Source organism: Equus caballus, chromosome X (genome assembly GCF_041296265.1).
Source record: "Equus caballus isolate H_3958 breed thoroughbred chromosome X, TB-T2T, whole genome shotgun sequence".
In the NCBI taxonomy this organism is placed as follows: Eukaryota; Metazoa; Chordata; class Mammalia; order Perissodactyla; family Equidae; genus Equus; species Equus caballus.
Genome location: NC_091715.1, coordinates 108,760,669 through 108,778,964, shown reverse-complemented (window position 1 = coordinate 108,778,964; position 18,296 = coordinate 108,760,669). Strand labels below are relative to the sequence as shown.

Below are 18,296 nucleotides of genomic sequence, written 5' to 3'. Positions count from 1 at the left end.
ACATACTTTAGAAATAGCCATGCTCACACTTCAGAGTCTCTTGGGGCTCTTCTTAAAGATACATATTCCAGGCTCCTCTCTCAGAGATTGTAATTCCCATGAGGAGATTGTCCTTAGAAATGAGTGATCCAGTGAGAACTCCAGAAACCTGGCTGAGTACCAGGAGGACTGATTAGGTTAACACCAACATGCAGCCCACTCAGCCGACCAGCTGGCTGCAGAAGGCACCCACACAGGTCCACAGCCCTGGTCCTTCCTGCACAGAGTTCTCTGGCGTCCACTCCCCGCCCCCCAGTAGCGGGGGTGAGGGGAGGAGAAATTCAATCAAACAATTGACTGCTTCTTACTTTTTTAGGCATTGTGTCAACCAGCTCTTCAGAGCAAGAGCTCAGCTGGTTCCTTTGTATGAAACCACAAACATGTTTTGTTTCCTTTAAAGGACAAACAAATCAAAGGCAGTTCCCTGAATGGGTTAAAAGTAATAAATTATTAAACCAAATGATTGAATAACACGGGTGAAAAACAATCCGTTACAAAGGACTCCTACTATAAATCTCAACAAGGCTAGTCAAGCCAAAGCTAGTTGATCACATCTGTTACTAGTTAGATGTAAATTTCAGATTACAGATAAAAAAATTAAATTGCTTTTGAAACTAACAGGCTTAAAAGAAGAACATTCAAAATAAAACTCTTAGTAAAAAATGGTGATGTATTAGAAGACTTGGAAATATTTACTATCGATCTGGGTTTGATTTGAAATTTATTATTTTTAAATTCCAAGGCATTCTGATATGAATTTATGAAATGAAGAGGAGGAGTGAGGTAAAGATGGAGTTTGATTTGCAATCCTAAATTGCCTCCAATAGATTCCATTTGCTCTGAAAGTATTTCAAAGCCTTAAAAAACGTCTGGGGAAATGGCCTTTGAAAATCCTAAATCCCATAATGTCCACAGGCCTCTTCATTTTCAGGACAGAGGCTCGTCCCTTGATTTTCTCCACATCCTACAAAAGGCCAGCTGGTTTACATTTATTCATTTGCCCCTATTGATTTGGATACAGCAGTTCTCTCCTGACCTTTCTGTTATCATTCACTGGAAAATCACTTGTCCCCACCCCCGACTCCTGAAGCCCCAGCTGGATGATTCAAAATCATCTTGAGAATTGGTTGGTGGAGAGAAGGCTGCATTTCCCTCTAGAAAATTGACCTTACCCTATTGCACTTCAGAGTGCAGTCTCTCACCCAGTCTGGATTGTTCCCTTATTCCAAATGTTTAGGGAGAGGGAACCTAGCTGTAATACACTAGGAGTCCTGCCTGTACTGCTCCTTAGCATGTCTCCCCTTCTCCTCAGCTCTCCTGCTAATGATGTGCTCCTCTGAGATACGTCTACTTAGTCCCTTGTTAGAATCAAGAAGAGACAATAGGACTCCACCATTTTGAACTTGAGTTCAGCCTAAATTGTCTTGAAGCAGACTATGTACCCACTTAATCACGTTGTCTAGAAAGGAGTGTCACTGTTTGGGGAGGAGAGAGAAGAGATAACGGCAGGAGAAAGAACAACACATCTGGCCTGTCTTGTCATGTCATTCTATCCAGAGCCCTGAGCTTCACAGTTAGATATCAAGTCCCTATTCTATCTCACTGTAAGGTTGGGAGCTTCTCTTGTTTAGGTTCTCAGGTTCTTGGAAATCTTTACATAGATTGACCTGTTAGAGTGCCTAGTACTGTAGCAGCTCTTGCAAAGGACAGGAAAAGGCAATCAACATCATGCATATTTCCTAATGTGACCCAGTGGACTTGAGGAGAAAGAAATAGCCCAATGATTCATCCTTCTGCGGCCATTGTCTTGCAGCCAAATCAGTCTATTCCTAGAAACGCCCAAAGTGGGGCTATTTCCCTCACCCTAGCCCCGCCTTAAGTGATACAACCCACCCTAGAGATGTTGTTTACTGGGATGTCGACAGGTCTCCCTGGGTATGATGAGGTGATGGAAATAATGAGAAACACACCCAGTCCCAGTCATGGCTTGAAATCTCCAGAATGTCTCAGCACTTTCAAAAGGAGAGAATTCATTCTCAGACCTCCCCATTCGCAGCCCTGTGCAGTTCTTATTCTGGAGCCTAGCTCTATGCCTTACAGTAAGAGCCAGATATGTGTTGGATGGTTTGCATTGAAGGATGTTCCTGTTGTCCCTTCCCTTCATAGGCCCCTCAGCCTGCAGCCCAAATGCTTGCTCTTGCAAGGCCCCTGAGGAAACATGGAGCCAGTGACTTTATTTCCCACTCAACAAATGTGAAACCACCAAAGGATATCTGTAGGGCAGGCAGTGATTCACCGTAGCCCGATCTTTACAGCCATGGTGAGGTGGGGGACAGAGGACATTGCCTGAAGATTAGAGGCATAAGCTACCTTTCACCACTTACCAGGGAAGTGCGGGTCCTTTCCCTCTCAATCTTGTCTTAGCGCCTTCCTTCCCATGCCAAAGGGTAGGCCAGCGCCATTAAGCTTTATACTCCTCTATGCTGGTGGATCAGATTCTCATAGCATTTGATATTCTGAATGGATTTGCTTCAGGATCTGGGGAAAAAATTGGCCCTTTGGAAAGAGCAGTACTTTTGTCATCTAGCCTCCCTGAGCAGCAAATCTCTCTGGGAAATTTTCATGGCAAGAAGCACATCCACTTGAGCCATTACAAATCCTCTATGGAACTGCAGGTATTAATGCTACATTCTACTAGAGGTTCTTTATCATATACCGAGGACAGATATGCTCCCATGCATTTCATTCATTCCTCTATTTTTTTTTCTTCTTTATCTCCCCAAACCCCACCCTGTACACAGTTGTATATCTTAGTTGCAGGTCCTTCTAGTTGTGGGATGTGGGACGCCGCCTCAACGTGGCCTGACAAGCGGTGCCATGTCCGTGCCCAGGATCTGAACCCTGGGCCGCTGCAGCAGAGCGCGCGAATTTAACCACTCGGCCGCGGAGCTGGCCCCCTCCTCTATTTTTTTTATTCATTTTTTTCAGATTTTATTTTTTGCTTTTTCTCCCAAAGCCCCCCAGTACATAGTTGTGTATTCTCAGTTGTGGGTCCCTCTAGCTGTGGCATGCGGGGTGCCGCCTCAGCATGGCCTGACGAGTGGTGCCATGTCTGCGCCCAGGATTCGAACCGGCGAAACTCTGGGCCGCCAAAGCGGAGCTCGCAAACCCAACCACTCGGCCATGGGGCTGGCCCTCATTCCTCTATTTTAAAAACTATTTATTGACTGCCTTCTATCTGCCAGGCACATGTGAGCATCCAGAGGCCACTGCTGAAGAACCTGAGTAGTTGCTGATGGTTTAACAAGGCCCAAATGGTTTTTTTGGTTACAGAAGCTGCTCTGTAAACGTATCTCTATGGCCATCAGAAGAACAAAGGATCCTAGATGTCTTAAGGGGTTCAGGGCTTTGGTTCTGAGCTCAGAGGCCCATTTTCAGCTTCCTAGCCTTTAATTTCCAGTCCTCTGTTCTCTTCCAGTGTGTGTTTCCAATGGAAAGACCTATTCCCATGGGGAGTCCTGGCACCCGAACCTGCGGGCATTTGGCATTGTGGAGTGTGTGCTGTGCACTTGTAATGTCACCAAGCAAGAGTGTAAGAAAATCCACTGCCCCAATCGATACCCCTGCAAGTATCCTCAAAAAATAGATGGAAAGTGCTGCAAGGTGTGTCCAGGTAAAAAGGCAAAAGGTGCGTTGGTTGGAAGCCCTGCCTTTGGTTGAGTGAGATCCCCACATAGTCATTCTCAATGCTCTCTGAACATCAGAAACATAATCAACCTGCCATATCATTGTAATGATGCTAGTTCTACTAATAATGAACTTCATTCTCTCCTCTCTTGAAAGGCTGATATGATGGTTGCTTGGAAGAAATTTACTACTCGGAAATAGACTGGGGATTTGCTTGTGTCTACCACACCTTTGACCCCATGTAGTCCCAAGTGCCAAACTTAAAACTTGCTTTTCTGAATGGTAGAGAAATTAGGTTATAATGATTAGTAGGAAGAATAGTGGCACCTTTCATTTATATCATTATTTAACTCATGAAAGCACAATCACATATATTACCCTTTTGAGACAGGATGAGAGACAGGTGAGGTGTAGTGGAAGAAGAATGTGTTCTGGTCCTAATCTAAGTTGCTGTGTGACCTGGGAAATGTGGCGGTCTGCTCTGGGCCTCATCAGCCTTATCTGTACAATGAAAAGTTTGGAATAATTGATCTCCAAGCTCCCTTCTAAGACTAAAATCCTATAATGATATTTTCAGTTCTCTATGAAAGATAAGAAAATGGAGGAATATAAAGTAGAATGACTTGCCAAGAGTCATATAAATGGATAATAAAACCAAGGCCTGGAACCCAGGTCATTTGCAGCCCATTGTCTTTTCCAGGAAAGTAGAAAATATTAACTGATATAAAAAGGCAAATTAATTATTTAGATGGTAGTTTTAGCACATGAGCTAGATAAAAATATAGTTGGTAGTACTGGAGTTGACAGAGTATGGGATTGGGAATCAAGTATTCTAGCCCTGGCTCTGCCAGTGCTTTCCTGTGTGACCTAGAACGTGTCACTTGACTTCTCTTAGCCTCAGTTTCCTTCTCTGCAAAATGAGAAGGTGAGAGGAGATGATTTCTTATGGCCTTTCCAGTTCCAGCATTCTAGGAGTGAATGAATGAGTCACTTCCAGGCACATGAATTTATCATATGCCCACCTGCAAAGCATTTTTGTAAACACAGACGAGACACCAAACATTTTTAAATGTAGGCAGAGAAATAAATCATTTATTCCTTCAACTTAGGCAACTCCTCATGAGTAGCAGGCAAATGTGAACTTAGTTAATGTATATTTTTTGAGCATCTTCATGTAGGCCAATGGTTCCCAAACTTGTGTGCACATTGGAATCCCCAGAGAGCTTCTAAAAATACCTGTGTCCTATCCCCAGAGATTATAATTTAATTGATTTGAGATGTAGGCCTGGGCTTTGGAAGTTTTAAAAGATCCCCAGGTGATATTAATGTGCAGACAAGTTTGGGAACCACTGCTGTAGGCCCAGGGTGGCTTATGGTCTTGCTACTCAAAGTAGTTTGTGGACCAGCAGCACCTGAAAGCTAGTTAGAGCTGCAGACTCTCGGGTCCCACCACAGACCTCCTGCAGCAGGATCTGTGTTTTAATAAGATCCCCCAGTTGGTTCCAATTTGCCTTAAAGTTTGAGAAGCATTTATTTATGGCACAAACAAAATCTTTCTGTTTTTGATTGTTTTATACCATCAATTTTTATTTAGATTTACCCACATATTTATCATTGTGTATATTCAGCATTCCTTCTTGTATTCAGATCTTCCTCTTCTGGGATCTTGTTACTTCTGTCTGAAGTGAGTTGTGGTCAGCTTGGTGGCAAACTCAGTTTGGGTTGTCTAAAAATGCCTTTTTTCCCCTCTCCTTCTTGGAAAATAATTCCCATTTTTGTTGGGCAGACAAACAGAAGTGGGCTAAGTTTCTTTCCCTCTGTTGAGGGAGGAATGACATTTGGAAACAACTGCTCTCGATCATTTGGGACCAGTTGTTTCCAAGTGATCAATGAACAAAATCTTTCTTAATGTAATGACTGTCATCTTCCAGAGTAAACATGGAGCAGGGTGTGGATAGGAAGGACAGGAGCTATCTGATCTGGAGTATAGAATTGGGGCATTAAAATTGATGAGGAAACGTACTCATTAGGAATAGGGAGAGAGCCCATTCTGAAGATGATATGAACAACGGGGCCACCCAGTCACAACAACCTATCATCACTTCCAAGTCTGTGATCTCACTGGATCCTCAAAGCTTTTAGTGACACTTACGAGTAATTCCACAAACACAATTTTCCCTTTGGTCAAGAGTCTAAAGCCTCTGGTCATATAAGTAATACAGCATGGTAATTTCAGACAAAAACTGAAAGTTACCTACACTACCCCAGGTGAGATCAATCCTTCCACTATATAATATTCCAATTTGAATCTCAGACCTTCAGACAAAATCCCATTTCATTGTGTGCTTAGGATTTTATTCATGCAAGTGATTCAAATAAGAAGTGAACGAACCGAAAAGGTGTGAGAACAGGACACCAAAAATGGCATTATTTTTTAAATAATTGGCCTCTCAGGTTGGTTATACAGTCATGCATCACTTAACGACAAGGACACAGTCTGAGAAATGCATCATTAGGCAATTTCATCATTGTGCGAACATCATAGAGTGTACTCACACAAACCTAGATGGTATAGCCTCCTACACACCTAGGCTAGATGATACTAATCTTGAGACCACCCTTGTTGACTGAATCATCATTATGTGGCACATGACTGTATTTATTAAAACCTTTGCATTCATACTTTTTGGCTAAGCAGTTTCACTCCTCGGAATCCCAAAAAAGTAATCAGAGAGATACAAAAATATACAAACAAGGATTTTTGCTGTAATGCTGTTTACAATATTGAAAACTATCTGAAAGTCCACCGATATGGGAATAAATACTTATGGTATATTTGTACTGTGGTATACTATACAGCCAGTAAAAGCCATTGCAGACCAAGATTTAATGCCATGTAAAGATGTTTCCAATATATTAAGTACAAACAGCAAGCTACAAAAGAATATGTATATTATGATCCCACTTCTTATGTTAAAAAAAGACAGCGTTCATAAAACACTTAGAGAAAAAAAAGACTGGAAAGGCATATAGCAGAATGTTAATAGTGGCTATCTTTGGGTGACTGAATTATGGGTAATTCTTATTTTCTTCTTTTTGTTTATCTGTATTTTCTAAATTTTCAACAATATATATTCCTTTTGTAATTAGAAAAAAAATAATAAAAGTTATTATTTAAAAAACTGCCCTCCAGAATCCAATTGGCAATGTACCCAAGAGTCTGATTGACCAAACCTGTTTCTCTGGAACAGCTGCTTCCTCACCCTGCTCAGGTGTGTGGAGATAGAGGACTTATTGGGCAACGTGGAAGGACAGAGTTTCTGTTCCATTCTGTATACTTGTCTCTCAGTGAGCCAGACATGGGTGTCTGCAAAATTAACGACTCTTCATAGTCACATTGCCTAACAAGAGTCACTCTCCAAAAAGGACAGGGCACCTGCTCTGGGTACTCAGAAACTTCCGAGCATCAAGCAACATGCACTCGCTTATGCATTCCATCTGGAAATATGTACTATGTGCCTACTGTGTGCAAGACACGGTTACAGGCACTGAGAATAGAGAGATGAGCAAGACAGACAAAGGCTACTTGCCAGCGTGGTCCTTACATTCTAGTAGGAGAAGATAATGAACACAAACCAATAAGGTAATTTTAGGTTGTGATAAGTACTGTGAAGAAAAAACAAACAGGATCAGATGATAGTGAATTGTGGGGAGGGCACTTTCAAAAGAGTGGTCAGGGAAGGCGTCTCTGAAGAAGTAATATTTGGGTAGAGTCCTGAACGATGTGAAGGGGTGAGAAATGGGAAGATCATGACATCATCGGCCTCTTAGAAAATAACACATGACACAGAGGAAAAGGAACAAAGAGGTGAGGAGGGAAGAAGATGGATGGGGGAAAAAAAGAACAGTAAATTCAGTTATTCTTGTTGAGAAGGGAAAAGAGAGAAATAAAATTCACTGATGATCCAGCCAAAAGTTTCATTATAACGAATGATTACAGGCTCCTCCAGGAACAAACTAGGGCCAAAATAAAGGGTATGAGTCTCACCTCTCTCTCTTGCCTGTTGCTCTGGTAGAGGCTGGCTTTGCCTTGCATATCAGTGGCCACTTATAGGGTTGTGTAGGACTTCCACTTCCAGAAGGTTCCCCAACTCACCTCTCTCCCCTACCGTACCACGCCAGTACCTGGAGTTCCCATAATTACACATTCCTTTTGGATTATATAATAAAAAGCCCCTGTGAAGACTTAAAAGTTCCCTGGGCTGGGGTAATACATCTCTTTCATCAGTCATCACCACTTCCTAAGGAAATGATTTTTCAATTTCTTAGTTCTAGAGGGCTCAGGACAGGAGCATTCTCATGGGAAGTGGGAATGGCCAGAAATGACTTCAAGGATGGCATGCTTCCTCCAAGAGAAATGAAAGTAGGTGAACGTGGAGTGAGCAGAAAGGTGGAGGGTGTGGAATGAGGAGGATGTTGCCAAGTAGGTAGTTTGAAAGACACTTTGTTTGCTCTTAATATTTTCAAGTGCCAGCCAGGGTTGAGTCACTAATGGATTTTGTCGTTTGTAGATCCCTTCTGGTGAGTAAATTAAGCTCTTAGAGGGAAAGGGTGGTGGTGCAGGATAACTCTTCAGGACACTGGGAGGACTTTTAGCATGTTACAGGTACTTCCAGTGCCATCATGGATTTCATATGGTAGTTACAGCCATAGCCAATATTAAGCTGGTGAGCAAAATTTTGTAAATGAACTCAGCTCTCATTCTAAAGGTGATAATTAAATACACAGAGGTACACTCAGTGACCTCCCACCCACCCAACCATTTGAAAAGTGCTAGCACACATCACTTAGTTACCTAACACATCACCAAAAAAGACTGGCCCACTGAGTAATTAAATCACTAAAAAGAAGGGCAAAAGGATAAAGGAAGCTTGATTCTAGGATAATCTACAAATTGAGTAATCCAACTGGGAATCATGAAGAGAAGACATCGATTTTGTCCTTACAGTGCCAAAATGGTGGTGGGGGTTTGAAGGCTAATCAGGTCGGCAAGAGACATGAAATAGCCATTTGATTACATCTGGTCCAAGGCATCTGATTGGCTAACGCTGAGTCTCCCTAATCAGAGTCACAGATCCAAAGCACTCAACACTCAACAGTTTCAACAGATGGCTCCAGGGTGTCCACAGCTTCTCGTTGTTGTTTCTGATTTGAGTGTCCACTTTAAATACACCACTGAAGAGGGTGCTGATTACAAGGCCAGCAAAGAAATTTAACTCATGGATAACCAACCAGGAGAAACTTTTTTTGGTAGGGAGCTGAGGGAAGGGGTGGTGGTGGAGCAGAGTGGAGACTATCAGGGGGTTGGTACCTTTATACCTGGAAGTGAAATCCAACAGTTCATAATTTAAGTGATCCATAGTTGAGGGATTTGACCAATTTTTTTGTGTCTCCCAACCATTCGTTTGGCATAGAATACATACGACTAATCTGACATCTAGGTTTTGGCACTGGTGTTGGTCTGATATTATCGTCCCCCTTACAAACATATCAGTGAGCATTCAGAAATGTCAAGCCAATTTGGATAGATCCGTTGGGCAAGTATATGTGCATAAATGAGTGTTATAAATGTTTTCAAAGTATATCTAAGTGATGTCAGGGAAGTTAACCAAGACCTTCTGTCAGCCCATTCCCTGGGTCTCTGTTGGTAACACTGAGCTAGACAGACCGTGATCCTGATGCAGTATGGAAAATCCCATGTTCCCTTAAGTGCCTAAGAGATTTGTACCTGGCCACATTCTTCCTCCTCATGAAGGTCCACTTATTTGGTGGTGGGTGGATCCACTTTAGTTTGTGGGCCAGTGTTCTGAAGAACTATGGATTCTCTTATCACGTGGACTTAAAATAAAGGTCATGTGCTCCTTTGTGATTTGATGGCTGTTATAGGAGCAGCCTAAGCTGAGCCAATTAAATATGGGTGGAATTTCTATCTCTGTAAGAATGTTCTTGTTGATTGTGCACTTTTGATGAGTGTGAGGTGTTATGAACAATAAGATACATAAATGCAGAAGTTTGCTTCCAGTTTTGGAAAACCATGACAGAACTCTACTTGCTTCCTGATTCCAGAAGAACTTCCAGGCCAAAGCTTTGACAACAAAAGCTACTTTTGTGGAGAAGAAACGATGCCTGTATATGAGTCTGTGTTCATGGAGGATGGGGAGACCATCAGAAAAATAGCGCTGGAGACCGAGAGACCACCTCAGGTAGAGGTCCATGTTTGGACCATTCGAAAGGGTGAGCAGTAATTTCTTTTTTTTTTTTGGTAAGGGGGCACAGGGAAGGAGGAGAAGACTCACCTAATTTTGCTTCTCCTATTCCTCTGTTTGCATCAGAAGTTCTCCTGATTGCTTAGAAGCTAATGCAGGAGTAACACAGTTGTTATTATGGCCTTTAACTTTAATCATGGCCTGGGCTATAAAGTAAGTATTGACCCTTGGGTTTGTTCTCTTTCTCATACCACCAAAGGCTGGAGGAGTGGTTCTCAACCCTGACTGCACATCAGAATCATCTGGGTTTTCAAAATACTAAATGCCTGGGCACATTGTGTTCATTGCGACCCTACAGCTGTTCAAACCATCCCATAGATACCAGCCTAGTGCTGATCTAGTCTGGTCAAGTTTTCTAGGAATCCAAGGTGAGATTTCAGTTGGAAAATAAAGCACATCCTCTTCTACTGACTCCCTCATAAGGCTCAAGAGAGCTCAAACTTTAGTATGTTTCAGCATCACACAAGGAGCTGGTTTAGAACACAGCTACCTGGCCTTAGCCAAGAGATGCCAATTCCGTAGGCCTTGGGTGGGTTCTGAATATTTGCATTTTTAACGGATAGCCAGGTGATTCTAATGCAGGTGGCCCTTGGACCATACTTTGAGAACCAACTGCCCTAGTATTTGTGGGGCTATTTTCCGTCTCTTTTCACAACAGTTTTTCTTTCTCGAAAGAATGAGCTCTTCCCCACCCCTTAAAAAATATGCTGGAACACACATATGTTTCTCACAATGTTTATTTTTGCTCTATGCCTACAAATGTTGATTTTCCATCTCTAACTCCCTAGCTCCTCTGTAACTGGTCACTTAGGACTAAGCGCTCTTCTGTTGGCTTCCCTTGCAGTGGGCCCACTATTCATTGCCCCATATCTCTCACCCCACAGAGATGTGTGGATGTTTTTCAACTTGCTAGTGTAGCGTCTAAATAGCCACTTGTTCATGGTGCTGCGTAATCCAGGTCTGTGCGTGGTGGGCAGAGAAAAACCCAGGCTTCATTTATGTTGCTCCCTGTAGACCTCTTGGGGATTATTGAAGTGGGCTAGTAACATGTTGCTCCTTAACTACAGGGCAGTTTTCAGTTGTTTGTGTTATTCTGATAAAAGCTATTCAGGCAAAGTTGAGACTATGGGAGCCTCATCATTTTAAGTCTCCTCATTTTTTATAAGGGAAAGCTAAAGGAGCTGTGAATATTTCCCAAAGGAAAATATGGCTTTTGGGTGAGTTCAGGAACAGGGATGGCTTCTCCATTTACACAAACAACCTGCCTGCAATCCCATTGCTGGCTCTCACTGCCTAGCCAGGAGGGCAGCCCAGTGGTTTGGCAGGGACATAGCCTACCCATACTTGGGGCAAGGGCAGAATTTCTAATACTGTGTTTGGCTACAGAAGCTTCAGCCAGCACCCGTGCCTGATTCTATGTGGCTTTCCCTAGGAGTGGGTTCCATGGTCAGGAGCACTGTCTCCCTTATCTCCATCCTCTGGAGAACCAGGGGGAGGCCAGTGAGCCAAGGAAACAAATGGAGTCAATTATAACCCTTGAGCCATCCAAGTTCCTGGTTAAGCACATTACACAGCCCAGTTCGATACTCCTAAGCCCCAGTAATGAGATGATATGCTCAGCCCAAGCAGAGAAAAAGAGTTGGTGGTTCCAGATAGAGAGTGCCTGACCACCTGCCCCACTTTTTGCTTGGCCCTAGGCATCCTCCAGCACTTTCATATTGAGAAGATCTCCAAGAGGATGTTTGAGGAGCTCCATCACTTCAAGCTGGTGACCAGGACAACCCTGAGTAAGTGGTACCACCTCTCTTTCTTTACTCCTCCGTGGAAAATGCATCCAGTTTTCAATATAGTGTAGCCCCAAATAAAGTCCCTCTGTATTCTCAGTGCACATTCTCAATGCTCAATATCAACATTAGAGGTTGTTTTGTCTCTTCTCCGGGTGACTTAGCAGTGAATGGGGTGTCTGAATGGGAACTTAAAAGCTTGGACCTGGTGAATACAAATCCAGATGTAGTCTGAGCATAAGCCACCTCAGGTCAAAGTTTCCTGAACATCTTTAATGAAACTGCTAAACCCAGAGTCTCAAGAGGGTTGGAGAAAGCTTACAAGATTCTAGGTCTGGTGCATTTGTGGAGACTTCATATCTGGAAGGATATGTCCTTTGGTGGTGGGGATGAGAGACAGAAAATGGATGCATATCAATTCCCGTGCTGTATCAAAGTTCTGTTTGCCTCTTTGAAACTGCCCCTGGGTGGTCATGTTTCTTTAAAAGCATTCAGGCACTCAAGCATAACTTGCAGCTGTCCCACTTTCTACGCTAGATGGAGCCTAGGGACTGCTAGGCACTGGAGGGTGGTGGGGGGGAGCACTTCTGAAGGAATAAAAGGCACAGACTTTCTATCCACAGGGAATTCTAATGGGCGAGACAGAACATGAAAATGCCTCCACTATGAATTAGTTTAGTTCTGGGGACTTAAATACCTAAGTGCTCAGGGGAATCTGCAAAGAACAATGAGATGAGAGCCAGGTGGGCTTAGTCGGGGAAGGCTTCGGGGAGGAGGTGTGTTTTGAAAGAGAAGGGTGTGACTGGGCAACAGGTCAGGAAATCAGTCCAGAGAGAGGGTGCAGCCTAAGAGAAGACTCAGACAGGAGCAAACAAGAAATGTAGGTGTGGGTGGGTGGGTGGGTGTGGGTGAGGAACAATTACAAAGGCCACATAGGGTGCACTGAAAGATGAGAAGAGTTGGAGGTAGGAAGTAGTCAGAGTGCCTGGAAGAAGCCAGAGAGAAGTTCAGATAGAAGGCAGGTAGCCTTGGTACTTGCTGCAAATTTACAATCAGCGTAGTGATATCAAAATGGTGCTGTGGGAAACATGTCTCTCAGCTGTCAGATGGATTTATTAAGCACCTACTTTGATGAAGCCATATTCGGAAGAGCCCAATATGCCATGCAAAGAAGTTGGACTTGATCTCCAGACCAGGGAACCCCAGTGGAGGTCTTCAAGCAACTGAATGATGCATTCAGATCTGTTTTTTAGAAAGAGGTGTTTGCTGTGTGAGTGAAAGGTGGATTATTAGTGAGGCAGCTGGTGATAGTCTGAATTAGGAAGCTATTCTACTGTATTAAGTTGGTTAGACAGGGGAGGAGGGGTCACTGTGAGGGACATGAGGCACATCTCTGAGGTTAAATCATCAAGATCAGTATCAAAGAGAGAAATGAGTTTGGAATGACTCCAATATTAACAGCTTTATAGACTGGGTGAATAGTAATACCATTCACCGATGGGAAATTCTGGAGAATAAGCAGGGATTGGTAAAAAAATGAATTTCACTTGAGAAATGTTTAGATTAAGATGCCTAAGGGCCATCTGAGCAGAGTTATCCAATAAGCACCTGAAAATAGGGTTGATGAGGTGAGTTGTTCTGCAGGAGACTGATAGACAATAAACTGGACAGTAGGAGAATTCAAATAGAGGAGTCAGGAGTCCTTACGTGTGAATAGATAATAAAAGAGGCAGAGTCTAGAATCTCAGGATCAATGATGTAACTTTTTAAATTAACAATTAATTTCAAAGAACGTATTTTTGTTTGTACTGTTATCAACACACTGCTCTAGGCATCAGGGACTTGAAAGATGATTTAAACAAACTCTCTGCCCATAGCAGTTAGGATCTGGGGTGTGTAACAGAAGTAGATGATGTGTGCCTCTGACTGTGTGCAACTGAAGGAACTGGGTAATGAGATGATCTTTCAGGGTCACCTGGGGACAAAGAAGAAGAAGCCTGACCCGTTTGTAAAATGTGCCTGTCAGATCCTGGCACACAGGAGAGCTTCAGTAAAAGCCGGTTCTTTGCCCAACTCTTCTTTCCTCTCCCATCGAGTCAGAGAGAATAGGAGAAAGTGAAGAATCCAAAGGAGAAAGGAGGAGAGAAATTGAGTCCATAAGGAAGGGGGTCATGTTCTCATGTGGCTAGAGAAAGAAAATAGGTTCTGGATTAAGAGGAGCTTGCTGACCTTGGACTAGGAGTTCTCCAGGTTGCAACACCATGAGAGCAGGAATAAAAAGCCTAAGGAGGGTATCTAGGGTGGGCAGTTTGTTATGCAGGTTATTTAACAGGGCAGGAGAAGGAAGATCTTGCCACTCAAGGACCAGGAAAGTTAGAAAAGGGATGGTCCAGGGACATGGGGTGGTTTCCAGTGCTCAGCACAGAGTGTGCACTCAAAAATGCTCAGTTAGCATGACAGAATGGGGAATAGAGAAGTTGGTAAGGACACATTGGAAGTGTGGAGAGTCCATGGCGGGAAAAGAGAAAACAGGGAATGGAAGGGGACACGAGCAGAGACGACAGGGAAGGGAAGAGATACAGCCGTGTTCACTCAGAGTAGAAAGGGAGCACATGGGGGATATGAGAATGGAATTCTATAAGGAGCCATAGGAGGGAATTGAGGGCTGCTAAAGAGGGTGGAAAGACAGTATGTGGGCATAGGAGAAAGCAGAGGTGAGCAGTTTTTAACAAAGGGTAGCAGGAAGAGAGCAGAGCAGTAAATAATCAAATAACCCAAACCAATATTTGGACGCCCCAAAGTAAGCGAAGCCCCGGTATGCAGCAAGTACTATTTTCCAAAGTGCCCTCTCTGAATTGGGGCCGAGTGAGCCACCTAAATAGCTAACAACCTGATAATGGAGCATTTTGCAAATGCTAAATATACTTAAAAATTCCAAGAATAATGCTTAGGTTTTACTCATGAGGAGGCAGTTATGTATTATTCCTGGGATTCTTACAAATTGCTGTCTGTTGAAATGAAAACTCCATGGCCCATTTTCCATATCTGTCCCCAGAAAAGTGTTTTGGGGGCTGTTTTGCTGAAACCACCTTATATTTGTATTCCAACTCCCCTGGTGGGTTCGTGAGTTGGTGGATAAGGATGGGGTATATTGGTGATACTCCTAATTTGCTCTGTTCTCCTCTTACATCTCTGGGCCACTTTGTGTTTGCCTTATAGGCCAGTGGAAGATCTTCACCGAAGGAGAAGCTCAGATCAGCCAAATGTGTTCAAGTCGTGTGTGCAGAACAGAGCTCGAAGATTTGGTCAAGGTTTTGTACCTGGAAAGGTCTGAAAAGGGCCACTGTTAGACGAGACAGACAGTATTGGATAGGGTAAAGCAAGAAAACTCTAGCTGCAGCTGGACTGCAGGCTTATTTTGCTTAAGTCAACAGTGCCCTAAAACCCCAAACTCAAATGCAGTTAATTATTCACGCTATGCACAGCATAACTTGCTCCTTTATGTGGAGTGGTGTGTCAGCCCTTAAACATCTCCTCCAAAGAGGCTAGAAGAGTCTTGAATTATTTGTGGGAGGAAGAGGGATAGAACACCACAACACTGCTCTAGTTTCTGGGCGAATCACATTTCTTTGCAGGTTAAAGAGTAAACAAAACCCCAGGGTTTCTCTCTAGAAAGTTATTCCAATGAAAGAAAGAGAAGGGAATTGCTTAGTAGGAGTTCTGTAGTACAGAGAAAATATTTGTATGAAATGATACTCTTTGAATTTTAGAATGTTTTGTGTTTTTTTAAAAAATTAACTCCCCATCCTCACATACACAGACACACACTAAACTACAGCCTTCCTTCTGAGGCAAGGCTAGTGTAGACTCTCCCTTTCTTTCCCTTGTCTGGCTCCCAAGTAGCTTGGAGGTTGTTGGCACCCAGGAAGATAAATAAGTAATTGTGAGCAGAAGGCTCTGCCCTGGGGTCTTGGTGTAACTGTTGAAGTCACCACCTATAGTGGCAGGGTGAAGAATAAGAACACCATTTGATGGCTGCATTCACTTTGAAGTGGTAAATAACTTTTCCCTAATGATACCGCTCCTCTTTTTTTCCTGAACCAATGGGGCTGCCATCAAGAAGTTAATATTGGATGAAACTTGCAGAAACTGAATCCATATAAGAAAATTGTTGAAGAAAGGAGTTGATAGAAGTCAACAAGGCCATCTTTGTGTTTTCAAGTCAATAAAACTCACCAATTAATAGCTCAATATTCACTAATTTTCTTGGGGCCGTAGTTTTCTAGTCCAAACACTTAGGTTTAATGATTAAATTCTAGAAGCTCCTTAAAAGGGCAGTTTCCCTTCTTCCCCAATCATAGGAGTTGATTTTTACTTTTGCAAAGGGACTCAGTCCTCACAAGCTTCTGAATGTTGACTCTTTAGTTAGGAGAAGTATTGCTCTTTTGGGGAGTTGGGAATTCTGATGAAGATCTTTATCCTAAGCCTTCCTACCATTCTCTTGTCATCCACCAAGCATAGATTTGAATCATGGATCCTAGAGAAGGCTGCTCCAAAGAATGTCTATTTGCAGCCCAATACCAGAGCATAAATTATTCATTCTGTGGCCTGGCTTTAGAAATCATCTTGGTGGGACAACTATAAATTTTCCACAGCAAGGATCTCAAGCCTACCTTCTAGATGTATCTCCTCTGAGGAGCGTGAATGAAGTCTAGTATTTAGAAATATTAAGGACCCAGAATTCCTGTATTTCCCACTCCATGACCATAGGTGAGAGGAACATTTTTTTCCTCGAGTATTTGACACCAATAGGGAAAAATGTAAAAGGTCCAGTCTTTATGGCAACCTGGCACAAAGGAGTCTGTTCTCATAAAGGAGACACTGGAGCCCTGTGGCCAGGCCCTTCATGGGACAAGCCTCTCACTCCCTCACACCCATTCTCCTTGGGAAAGGGAAGTAGGACATCCAGGGTTGAAAGGCTACGGAGCATTATTGGGGGAAAGGGTGTTAAGTAGCTGCTGCCTCCTGCCCCGAGGTGGCAGTATTTCCATAGTGTGGGAATAACCGGATCCTGAAGCAAAAGCTGATTTCCCCTTCTAGATGACTCACCCCAAAGCCTTCCCACCCAGGTGTTCTCTGAAAGCTCAACCTTAAGGGAACACCCAGAGAGTTTCCCTAGATAGACTCCTGCCCCCAGGTGCTAGGACACACCTTTACAAAGTACTGTGTGAAGCAGGAGCTAGGGAGCTGTGCTAGGCCAACGTAGAAACCCTCCAGTGCTTGGTGTTGTGTAGGGAGTAGGACATAGGGAGAAGAGGCCAAGCAGCCTGTAGTTGGTAGCAAGGAATGGATGTGGTTCTTCTTGTGTATTTATTTGTGTCATAAACACTTGGAACAACAAAGACCATCAGCACCATTTAGCAGTTGTAGTCATTTGTAGTTAACTCATGTAAACAAGTAAGAGTAACATAACAGTATTACCCTTTCACTCTCCTTACAGGACATGTACCTAAATATGGTACTTATTTATGTAGTCACTGTACTTCTGGATTTTTAAATTAATAAAAAAATTAATTTTGAAAAATCATCTGCAGTAATGTGTGAGTGATTGACTCTCTGGTCAATATGGACCTTGGACTAGTAACAGGTGATGGGGGGCCTCACTGTTTGACACTCAGCCTGACACACTTCTCACACTATAGCATCGTGGTTAAAAGTGGGAACTTTGCAGTCAGATTACCTGGGGTTTTAATCCAAGCTCTGTACTTACCAGCTGTGTTTCTCAGTCTCCTCGAGTATAAAATGGGGATAATTACTGGTACTATTGCCTTTTGCTTGCAGTCTTGCAGTGAGATTTAATTTAGTCAATGCATGTAAAGTCATTAGAATAGTGTCTGGTGCATAGTGAGTGGTCGATTACGACCATGGATATTCAAAGATGGCATGGCACTGAAAATGTCCATTGATTTCTGGCTTCCCTTTAGGCCAAAATGTTTAAGAGATTGGGGACAGAAGGCCAGACTTGGGTTTCAAGAGGCCCTCGATTTTGGTCTGCGGCTCAGTGGCAGATTTGTATAGGGGGCGGGGTGAGAGTTTTGTCGCATACGTTGATCCAAACTGAATTCCCTCAAACCCCTAATACCAGCTAGATTTGTGCTATCACAGAAGCCTTGATACAAGAGAGCAGAAATGTCAAATTATATAAGGACAATAAAGTATGCGTTGGTGTTAGCACACAGAAGTCATTGGTGATGAAATGTTGGGGGAGTGATAGGAGCAGAGGCCAGAAGTGAGTGGGGAGATGAGGAATTGGAGACAGCAGTTAGAGACAACTCTTTGGAGGAGCTTAATTACAGAGAGTTGAGAGAGGTGAAGGAAGTAGCTGGAGGAGGATATGAGGTCAAAGGAAAGTTTTTGTCTTAAATATGGGAGATATTTGGCCATATCTGAATACTGAAGG

General features: G+C 43.1%; 1 protein-coding gene across 8 annotated transcripts in view; it reads left to right on the top strand.

Moving 5' to 3' along the window:
- The window catches only part of CHRDL1 (chordin like 1), a 112,232-nt gene extending 94,809 nt beyond the window's left edge, over positions 1-17,423 (top strand). For 2 of the 8 annotated variants that reach the window (XM_005614419.4, XM_005614418.4), the window contains exons 9-12: positions 3,518-3,727; positions 9,853-10,020; positions 11,750-11,839; positions 15,056-17,423. In XM_005614419.4, the coding sequence (XP_005614476.1) occupies positions 3,518-3,727; positions 9,853-10,020; positions 11,750-11,839; positions 15,056-15,186 (599 nt within the window). In that variant the 3' untranslated portion in view covers positions 15,187-17,423. The remainder of the gene's footprint in view (positions 1-3,517; positions 3,728-9,852; positions 10,021-11,749; positions 11,840-15,055) is intronic. The other 6 variants (XM_070258245.1, XM_070258244.1, XM_014729087.3 and 3 more) reach the window with 3 other exon arrangements.
- The last annotated feature ends 873 nt before the right edge of the window (positions 17,424-18,296 follow it).